Source organism: Protomyctophum parallelum (assembly GCF_964188405.1).
Source record: "Protomyctophum parallelum genome assembly, chromosome: 7".
Taxonomy (NCBI): domain Eukaryota; kingdom Metazoa; phylum Chordata; class Actinopteri; order Myctophiformes; family Myctophidae; genus Protomyctophum; species Protomyctophum parallelum.
This window is the reverse complement of record NC_139705.1, coordinates 49,372,889-49,384,412: the sequence shown is the minus strand read 5'-3', so window position 1 is coordinate 49,384,412 and position 11,524 is coordinate 49,372,889. Positions and strand designations below refer to the sequence as shown.

Here is an 11,524-nt window from a genome sequence, read left to right as displayed (position 1 = left end):
CTGACAGGGCCCTTGGCAGTTCTCTGTAGACTAGTCCTACCTGGTTCTCCTGACAGGGCCCTTGGCAGTACTCTGAGTCCTACCTGGTTCTCCTGACAGGGCCCTTGGCAGTACTCTGTAGACTATAGTCCTACCTGGTTCTCCTGACAGGGCCCTTGGCAGTACTCAGAGTCCTACCTGGTTCTCCTGACAGGGCCCTTGGCAGTACTCCGTGAGCGTCTCCAGGGTCTGAGTGATGAGGTCGACGTTGGACTCATTGATGTAGAGACCCAGCAGGCCCAGACCGCCCGTGGTGCTTCCACACATGATGTCCAGGAACTGCAGAGTCTCACACACCAAGTTGTAGTTGGTCTTGTTGTTCTGACAGCGAAGAAAGTTCTGCGAGGACGGACAAATAATAAAAAAAGAAAAAAATATATAATACCCACAGAGTAAGTTAAGTGTAACTTCAGACCGAACGCTACAAAGTTGGTAGCGATTACTTGATAATATGTTAATCATCCATTAATCCTTGGCCAGTGTATCCAGAGTTGAGTTGCAGAGGCAGCATAACATTTTTTATTTCCTATATTTTTTGTCCCACGATTTTGTAACCCATTTTTCACCCCTGTGTCAATCATCCTGTGATGTGATCCTGGGCTCTACACACCCTCCGCCAACCTAGGGAGAGCAACGGACTTAACTCATGCTTCCTTCATGCTTGAGTGTCCAAGTTGCTCCTACACCTGACAGGGGGGAGTTTCCCTGGTTGGACGTAGCGCGTGGAATGAGCACGTTATTCCAACCAGTTCCTTTCCCCTCCATCAGGCGTCCCGGCTGGCCAGGGGGAGGCAGTTTAGAGACCAGGATTACTGCATGTTTTTGTGAGGGTACCTACCCTAGGGGACACGGGGAGAACATGCAAACTCCACACAGAAAGGCCCTTTCGCCAACCCCGCCTTCGGGTATGGGCACTGATGACGCGGAGGAGGAAACACGCCGCCAGCACCCACAGCGCCCCGAGCGGGAATCGAACCCAGGACCTTCTAGCTGTGAGGCGACAGCACTACCAACTGTGCCACCGTGCCCCCAGCATAACATCTAAGAATTAGCCTACTCTAACCGGGGGATACCGAGGTGTTCCCAGAGTGTGGGTGGTCCGCCCCCATGCCGGGAAAAACTCCCTTGGGGGACGTTCAAGAGGCACCTTTACTAGACGCCCATGTCGCTTCAACTGGATCCACATAAAAATAAATATGAATACGATATCTATCTGAAGTCTGAACTTCTAACGCAATCTATCATAAACCACTATAAAGGACCATTTGACGTAGATCTACGGCGGTAGACAGATGAATTAAGATTTGACGTAGATTAATTCCTGAGGAATAACAGCCCTAGTAACTAGTAGTTATTTGGTTAGTAGTGTTGTACCAACCTGTAGGTCGTGGTTGTGGTTCTCACAGAGCAGCTGTAGAAACCTCAGGATGGGCTTCATGATGGTGACCGCGGGTCCCATCTCCGTCTCCACCTCTTTCTGCTCCGCCACTGGTGAGGCTGGCAGGGAGGAGGGGCCTGTTATCGGGGCAATGGACGGGCCCTGGACCAATAGGGAAGCGGGAAGCACTAACGGCCCAGAAGCACCTGATGAAGGGACAGATACAGATCATGATCTTGTTTAAAACCCATTCTGGGCGGGAACCCCTTTTGGTGTTAGCATGTCATGCTTTAGCTATTGAAAAATAGCAGATCTACAAGATCTTGTAGGTCTGCTATTTTTGAAAAATTGAACATAGCTTTTTCAGAAAACTGTCAGGATGTAGAAGACATTTTTAGAATCTGATCTCAGGTCAAAATGGGTTAATTAAAGACAGGGTGGTATGGCTTATTCGGTTATTTTATTTCGTCTCAACCTGGTCTCAACCAATCAGAAGGTCCCATCCTATAGAGCTGTGCAATGCTGCGATCCTAATCACTGCACCCGTCCCGTTTGCAGCAGAGCTATTGTTTCTTTACGAGGGAGAGAGCTGAGGCCGCCATGCAGCTGAGCATGTTTTCTACAACGTGGCTTATTTCTTTTTTTTTAATATTTTTTTATCCCACGATTTTGTAACCCATTTTTCACCCCTGTGTCAATCATCTAATGTGATCCTGCACACCCTCCACCAACCTAGTCCCCATATATGGGGGACAAGGGGAGAGCAACGGACTTGAACTCATGCTTCCTTCATGCCAGTTCCTTTCCCCTCCATCGAACGTGGCTTATTTCTAAACAATAATGTTTTCAGATACATATTTTAGTGTCCTGATTAAGTTTACAATGAGTAATACTACACCATCTGGATGTCATCTTTGAATGAGATTAAAAATGAAGTAGTTCTGTAATTAAAAACAGGTGTGTTTGAAAGAACGTGCCGCTATGGGAATCACAAAATCGAGTGGGGACGAAATCAAGATTCATTTATATTAATAAAAGCGTATCTATGTCATCGTGCAGCACGTTTTCGTTTCCATGAAGCAATTAAGATTGTATTTTTATGGACCAAATTAAACTACAGTACAGTAAATTACATTCCATATGATTGGTAAGGTCCATTGGTGCTTTGTATGTACTGTATCTTTATTTATTAACATTTATCAAATCAAAAATCAAATATCTAAATACTGAATCAAGCAACTTATAAACTGTCTGTGGTGTTCAGTAGATGATACAATCACCAAAGGTTTTTTTTTAAGTGAAATATCCCTTTAACCCATTCTGGGCAGGAACCCCTTTTGGTGTTTTAAGCATTATGTTATACTTTTAGCTATTGAAAAATAGCAGATCTACAAGCTCATAGCACGGCACAGAGTGTCGCGGTACGTGCTTGTAGGTCTGCTATGTGGTGAAATCTAATATATATTGTTTCAGAGCGAACGTTTTTAACTCATATCTTTGCTTCTGGAGGGTTCCTGGAACAACATATTTTCAGATGGGGGTCGGAGGCCAAATACATATAATTCTAGGGGTCCTTGACATGAAATAGTTTGAGAATGACTGAAGCCCAACACACACCGGGTGCGCAGCGACGCGGCAACGCCTGGAAAATAGAACGGTGGCGTATCGGAGCGTCAGGCGAGGCGTGAACGCGCGTCGGACGCGGCCGGTGTGGGATAGGTTCATTGAAAATAACGGAGGCGGCTGTTTTGACGCGCGGTGTTCGCAGACGGTGTGTGATGGGCTACACATAGAAACATAGGTTTTCAGAAAACTGTCTGTTTAGAAGACATGTTTTAGAATCGTTCCCAGGTCTACATACAGTAACATAGAGTGGTCTCACCGTTCTCCAGTTCCTTCTGGTTAGCCTTGCTGGTCATCTCTCCGACATTGACCGACACCGTGGCCTTGATGTCCTGCTGGGCTTCCTTCATCCTCTCATGGAGCACGCTGAAGAACTTCTCCGACTTATTGTCCCCCATCATCAACTTATAGAAGGAGTTCTACACACGGAGAGAGAGAGAGAGAGAGAGAGAGAGAGACTCGTGCCACATTAACCTCTTAAAGACCCTCTCCACCCAAGAATTGATTTATGGAGCTTGGAGGTTTCTTTTGTTTTGGTTTGTTGTGGGCTTGTAAATCGGCTATATTTCGGCTTCAGGCTTAGGGTTAAAATTTCCCAAATTGGGAAAATGGCATTCATGAAATCAAGGTCCTAAAATGTTGATGTCCTCAAGTTTAGTATAGTACAAACCCCTCTGTGTGCATGCGTGCGTGCGTGCGTGCGTGCGTGCGTGCGTGTGTGTGTGTGTGCATGTGTGTGTGCGTGCGTGCACCTGTATCTCAGTGTTTCCTCCCTCCAGCAGACAGTTGGCCAGCTGAATGCTCTCCTGGAAGATCTTGTCATTCTTGCTGTTCATCACCAGATCTTTGAAGAGCTTCGTCCCGCCCTCCCTGTCCAATCGGCACTGGACTGCTGCGACCGCATCACGTTCCTGCTCACCTGCAGAAATTACGTTTTTTTTTCATATTTTCTTTCAAAACTGCTGCTATGATTAGCCTATTATGGTTAATAGTGAGATGTGCAATCCGAGCACAGAAATGTACACTTTTTATTGTTATAATCATTTTTTTAATTTATAAACATAAATCTTCTCTGGGGGGGGGGGGGTGAAATACATGTGATTTTGAGGGTAAAACTGGGTTACTAAATCGTGGGATAATATTTTTTTTAAGAAAAAGACATGCAAATCCCTTGACTCCTTAAAAACGCTCTCAAAGGGCACGTATACGGACGGCTGCAATTCGAATGTCCTTGACATGAAAAAGTTAGTTGTTTGTTATTTCCTCCCATGTTGGTGGCTCGCCAGTGTGCAGAGTGCACGGAGAAGGGAGCCCGGATGCTGCTCAGTACCGCCCACGGATGTTACCATTGGCTACATTACATGTTGCTCAAGCTCACGTGGACTCTGCTTTTCTGTTTGACCACTTTTGACACAGAGTTCATTATCGATTAACAGCATGTTTGAAGTTAAAGCACTGTTAAAACACTGATTGATTTTTTGTTTGCATTGGCTCTGAGTCTGTGAGCGCTACAGCAGCAGTGGGTGGAGAGAGAGTGAGAGGGTTGGTCCTGCATGTAAGCACCGTTCTGTCCCGTGTTGATCTGGGGGAGAGTTTAAGCAGGAAGCAGAGCAGAGGACTTGGGTCCAGAAAGACCACAACATTTCGGCAAGTATAAAGTCACATCCCAAACGGTCAGAGCGGGCCTCAGAGTGGACCGAAGAAGGAGATATTAAACTATTTGGGCTTTTTAAAAGAGAGATGTCGTCCGACAGCTTTCCGGCTGCTGCGTCAGAGAAGCAACAGATGGACCAGGGAGCCGTGCTGAAGCAGCCTGTGATAAAGTTACACAGAATAGGTGTGTACATGTTTTTATGTCTCTGTACAATTTTCTTTCAGCTTCAACAGAAAGCAGATGCACAGAAATGTCGTCGGTACTCGTGGAGACTAGTAATGCTTCCTCCCAGCACGAAATCAACTGTGTGTGTGTGTGTGTCATGTGTCGTTTGTGTTTGTGTTTGTGTTTGTGTGTGTGTGTGTGTGTGTGTGTGTGTGTGTGTGTGTGTGTGCGCGCGTGTGTTTGTGTGCACGTTGATAGGGATAGGGAGTGTACATTTTATTACATGCAACTTACACTATTACACTACTCCACACTATTCTCTTTTTTTCTTTTAATTTAACATCTATTCATATAGTGTTACCATACGTCCTCTTTTGGGGGGTCTGTCTGGACTGTCCGGGGGGGTTATAAACTCCTTCAAATGCCCAGGGTTTCTCATGTAAAAATCACTCCTTGGGCTAAAAACAGCCTGATCTCATCACATTTGTTATGACGGCTATGGCCATTTTTAGCCCAAGGAGTGTTTTTTGTGCAAAACTAATGCTTGGAATTGGATTCAGAATCATGAAAACCCCCTAGTTTGACATACAGTCACATGCTACTTAAATCATAAGGAAAGTTGGAATTATTGTCCTTTATATAGGATGATAATGGTAGGGTCACATATTAACCCCTATATATTATTTTTTTAAAGCTCAATACTGACAGCCAGTCAGCAAGTGGATTCATGAATGTATATAGACAATATTTTAGACCAATAAAAAATACTATATACCGAATTTTGCACTTTAAACAATAGAAGCCTGTTGGCTGCTGGACTAAAGGTTGTCAATACTGGAATGAGCTCCCTGTCGCACTGAGGGAGAACCCCACTTTCACAGCTTTTAAAGGGCAATTGAAACAGTGGTTAACCCTAGAACACTATAAAACACTACACTACTACTACCATTATATTTTTGCAATTTTCATAATGTTGCTGATGTCTGAGGTGGGTGGGTCTTTCAGTAGATGTAATTTCTTGGGGTCTAGTAGGACTATAGTAAATAATAAAAAAATAAATCCCTATAAATTTTTGTAAAGAAATACATATTTAGTCCCATGCTCGAATGCCCCCCCCCCCCCCCCCCCCCGCCCTCCTGTCAAAAACAGCTAAAATCCCGAAAACGAAAGAAAGCAGCAAATGAAAAAAAATATGCACTCATCTTTTACTTTCTCTAATAACAACCTATAACATGAACCTTGGTTGAAAAAAACTAAAGTTGTCCTTTAAGTTACCATATATTCTTTATGGAATATTTTATATTGGGTAAAATATACCCGTGTTTAGTGGTGGTGTTCTAGGGTTAAACAACCAGTCTTGTGATCACCTCCTCTATTGTTGAGTGAGAGTCATATTATGACTCACTCTACAATAGAGGCCTACCCTATAGTAATAGTTTTAATCTTTTCTTATTCTTCTCAATTTCTCTTTTTACTGAGTTCGAAATGTACTGTGTATTTGTATGCTGTCCTCTCATGTCTTGTTATTGCGAATGCAGTGATTGCGAATTCAGTGAGCCATTACTATAGAAGAACTGCCTAGCTCGTCTGTCTGTGTGTGTGTGTGTGTGTGTCACGCTGTAACACCACCTGCCCCCCACCAGAGGGCGCAGCTGTATCACACACAAAAAAACACACGCACCTTAGAGTATATATTAATAGAGACGGCACCCGGAGGAAACCCTGAGGCGAAATGTACATAGTGGCCGAATTTGGTATTGCAACGCTGGGCCAATTCCGGTCCGTTGACTATCATTGCGCACGTTCAATCCATCCCAGAATGCACTCTGTTCCTACCCAGAAGGAGGAGTGAAATCGCCTCATGCGCTTTTGAGCAACTTAATGCAAGTGGATGGGAGTAGAAATCCGGTGCCGTCTCTATTAATATATACTCTAAGACACGCATGCACGCTCGCACGCACACACACACACACACACACACACACACACACACACACACACTAAACAAACGTTAAAAAAAAAACTTTAAAAGAAAAACTTTAAAAGAAAAACGTAAAAAAAGGACGTAATTTATTCTAATTGTTATTGCAATTTACGAGCTGCGTTCACTTCCCGCGTTCGTGCGTCTTACTTGTCTAAGTACTGTTTAGTGTCTGGGGACTACGGATGGAAATTAGCATCGCTGCTAAATCCGAAAAGTGTATTTACGCTATATTTGTATGTAATGTTCATTAATAAACTCTGACCCGTCCAAATAAACAACTAAAGTAAAGTAATTTAGAACATTATCAGTTGGTAATACAACACAGCTTAATTGCATGTTATTTCAAAACCTTTTTTTTCTGTCCTCATTCTCCATCCCAGATGGCTTTCCTGCCCAACTCAAACATATCCACAGCAGACATAGACATCTCAAACATCACCAGAGAACTCAGCCCTACACCTGTGACCAGTGTGGGATAAGCTTCAGTCAGAGCAGTCATCTCAAACAACACCAGAGAATTCATACAGGACAGAAGCCCTACACCTGTGACCAGTGTGGGATAAGCTTCAGCCGGAGCAGTACTCTCAAACGACACCAGAGAATCCATACAGGACAGAAGCCCTACACCTGTGACCAGTGTGGGATAAGCTTCAGCCGGAGCAGTACTCTCAAAGAACACCAGAGAATTCATACAGGACAGAAACCCTACTACTGTGACCAGTGTGGGATAAGCTTCAGCCATAGCAGTACTCTCAAAAATCACCAAAGAATTCATACAGGACAGAAACCCTACTACTGTGACCAGTGTGGGAAACGGTTCAGCCAGAGCAGTAATCTCAAAGATCACCAGAGAATTCATACAGGACAGAAGCCCTACACCTGTGACCAGTGTGGGATAAGCTTCAGCCAGAGCAGTACTCTCAAACAACACCAGAGAATTCATACAGGACAGAAGCCCTACACCTGTGAGTGTGGGATAAGCTTCAGCCAGAGCAGTAATCTTAAAGTTCACCAGATAATTCATACAGGACAGAAGCCCTACATCTGTGAGTGTGGGATAAGCTTCAGCCAGAGCAGTCATCTCAAACGACACCAGAGAATCCATACAGGACAGAAGCCCTACTACTGTGACCAGTGTGGTAAACGGTTCAGCCATAGCAGTACTCTCAAAGATCACCAGAGAATTCATACAGGACAGAAGCCCTACACCTGTGAGTGTGGGATAAGCTTCAGCCAGAGCAGTCATCTCAAACGACACCAGATAATCCATACAGGACAGAAGCCCTACTACTGCGACCAGTGTGGTAAACGGTTCAGCCATAGCAGTACTCTCAAACAACACCAAATAATTCATACAAGAGAGTAGCCCTACACCTGTGACCAGTGTGGGAAATGGTTCAACATGGCTGCAGTTATGGTTGTACTGCCACCCCAATCAGCTGCAGGGGTCAATGGGTCATACCCCACACAGACAAACAGACAGACAGACAGACAGACAGAAAGACAGACAGACAGACAGACCATGAACCATGTACGTAGACGCACTGTGGTGCGTCTACGTACGTACATGGTTCACTTATTTCCCCTCCTGGCTTTGCCCTGGGTTGGCTCCCATAGAGTCAGTTTACTTGCCTCTAGTTCTGGGTGCCTGACGCAGTGCCCAACCAGCCTCATCCTTCTCTGTCTGTGACCCGTGCAGGGGCGGCCTTAAGGATCGGGAGGCCCCGTTATGACGTCACAATTTTAATAATTAATAATTATATATATAAAAAAAAAAATATATATATATATCTTTTGTTACTTTACTTATAAATAAACCTGGCAACCCGCGCCACACGGTCATTTTCCGCTAACCTGAGCGGGTCTCCCTAGCCTGCTGGAGGGGCTCCCATTATCCCATGCACCCTGAGAAAAAAAAAAAGGAAAATAAATGCAGCCTTGAGCCTACCAATGTTGTGGTCTTGTGGAGCTTGATCACCTCCTCCTCCTTTCCCCAAATTGCTAATCCCAATAAATCCAAAAGTATTGTGAATATTTCCACAGCCTAATTACTAAAGGATAAACTATCAGTCTTCTCCGAAATCTGTCAATCTTTGTCAACTCAGCACGTGTTGACAACGCATTGTAAACAGAAACAGAAGCCGTGTGTGTGTCACACCAAAAGTGGTGACCTATAGAATCCTGTACATTAGAATCAACACGCGATCCTCACCCCTACACATCTGTGATTAATGAATGGTCTTGATTGCCTATGCGTTCAAGTTATACAGGGTGAAATGCACAGGCTCATCTTACATCGCTGCTGGCTGCCACTGCAGGCAACATGCACATTTATAATTTTGGATTATAGTTTGCTCACTTTGCTGCTTTGAGAAAAAAATAAAAAAAGGTAAGGACTGGACTGGAGCTCTCTCCCTTTCTCTCTCTCTCTCTCTCTCTCCCCCCCTCCCTCCCTGGGCTGTGTGGGGGGCGTGGGGAGGAGATTAGTTGCGCTGCCTTCGACAGAGCTATACTTCTACAGTAGCGGTGCAGAACCGAGAAAGTGACACATTATTTTGGATGTAAACTGCGTAACTTTTAGCTTTTTTGATCGGTTTTGCGGATCGGTGAATTTTGCTCCAGGGAGGCCCCTGGAGACTCGAGGCCCGTTTCAATTTAAACAATTGAAACATATATAAGGCCACCACTGGACCCGTGGTAGGTCCCCCATAGAGGTCCACATTTCTGATGCGGCCAGTCCATGTGACACCTAGTGCCATTCGTATCATTTTTGTGTTTCTATTAATACAATACAATTCAATTCAATTCGAGGGCTTTATTGGCATGAGAAAACATATGTTTACATTGCCAAAGCAGAAAGAACAATACAACAATACAGCAATACAATCAAAACTAAAATGATGTACATTTGAAGGTCAGAATCTTCAATAGATCAAATTCTAATACAATAGAATCCCGGTAGCCTACCTTCTTTCCATCTCATATTCTCTCTCTTTCCCCTCTCTCCTGCTTTCCCGTCTCCCAATTGCCCGTCAATGTGTTTCTTATTTAATCAAGGATGTACAGCCTCTGTTCAATCGATCAACGATATGCTTATCCTGATATCCTGGACCCCGATGCGTGCACGTCAACTTTATTTGAATGTCTCATGCAATGTTGATGTAGGACTGTACACTCACTGCATTTATCTATGTCATCATTTAATGTTCTCTCATGTAGCCTAGACTATTGTACACAATTATAAAGGACAGGGAAAATATGAATTGTCACCCTCAAATAACAACATTAAATAATAGACTAGACATATTGTTTCCTGACGAAACAATGTGGGGTCGATGCAAGCCAAAAGATTGTACTATAAATAATAATACAAATGCAGTCAAGGTCCCCAAACAATTATTTGTACTCAACATTATATTTAGGCCAATAATGTAATTTCAGTGATTCTACAAGGATTGTATCTTGGATCCTGATGATCTCCACTGCTCTGAGCTGGTTCCTCAAAGACCCATTTTTTGTACTGTAATTGATGTTGGCAATTGGCAATAGCACAGTAAAGATGATACTAATCGATGTGTGTGGTTATTTATAGAGCTAGCCTCTTAATTTTGATCTCAAAGTGCACCTGATTGAAGTATTTTCTTCGCAAATTTACTTTATTTTATTTTTAATACCATAATCATCATCATTGGTCAAATCTAATTACTACAATTACTACAACGAAGTGGTTAACTTGAGTTGTCAGCTGTTGTGTGCGGGTAAGGAACTATGATTTGTATTTGTTTATATTTAATTGTATGTAATGTGTTTTGTATTCATGGACATATCCTGTTCTTTTAGTGTTTGTGCTGCCATTTGGGCGTATGAAAAAATATATGTGAATAATTGTTTTAAGAATACTATGTCATAATGAAAAACCAATAAACATATGTTTTAAAAAAAGAAGAAATTACTACAACTATTACCACCGATACCACCATCACTGCAATAACATTACTATCATTCTCACTACTGTCCTACCCTCATCATTTAATATACTAATTATCCTGTGATAATAATAATAATAATATATACGATTTATATAGCGCTTTTCTAGGTACCCAAAGTCGCTTTACAGAAAGAAGTACAGACATATTTATTAGAAAACAAATTAAAAGGTTTAAAAGCTAGAAATCAAAATCAAAAGAGGGGCAAACAAGAAGGGTGTGTGTGTGTGTGTGTGTGGGGGGAGGGGGGGTTATGTAGGGAAAGCCAGTTTGAAAAGGTGGGTTTTGAGTGTGCTTTTGAACATTTCGAAGGTGGGGGCAGCTCTGATGTGGGTTGGGAGTGAGTTCCAAAGGGAAGGGGCAGCCACTGCAAATATGTATTGATATACTGTATTTACTGGTTGACTTCATTCATTTCACTCCTATGCCATAAAAAAGTGGAACGCCCTACCAACAGTCATTAAGACATGCGGATCCCTTGACTCCTTAAAAAACGACGCTCTCAAAGGGCACCTATACGGATGGCTGCAATTCCAATGTCCTTGACATGAAAAAGTTAGTTGTTTGTTATTTCCTCCCATGTTGGCGGCTCGCCAGTGTGCAGAGTGCACAGAGATGGGTACCGCTCAGTACCGCCCACGGAGGTTACCATTGGCTACATTACATGTTGCTCAAGCTCACGTGGACTCTGCTTC

General features: G+C 43.3%; 1 protein-coding gene across 1 annotated transcript in view; it reads right to left on the bottom strand.

Moving 5' to 3' along the window:
* The window catches only part of itpr3 (inositol 1,4,5-trisphosphate receptor, type 3), a 109,745-nt gene that overhangs the window by 22,234 nt on the left and 75,987 nt on the right, over positions 1-11,524 (bottom strand). Inside the window, 4 exon segments of the mRNA XM_083770005.1 lie at positions 178-378; positions 1,418-1,623; positions 3,300-3,459; positions 3,793-3,959. Coding sequence (XP_083626131.1) covers positions 178-378; positions 1,418-1,623; positions 3,300-3,459; positions 3,793-3,959 — 734 coding nt within the window.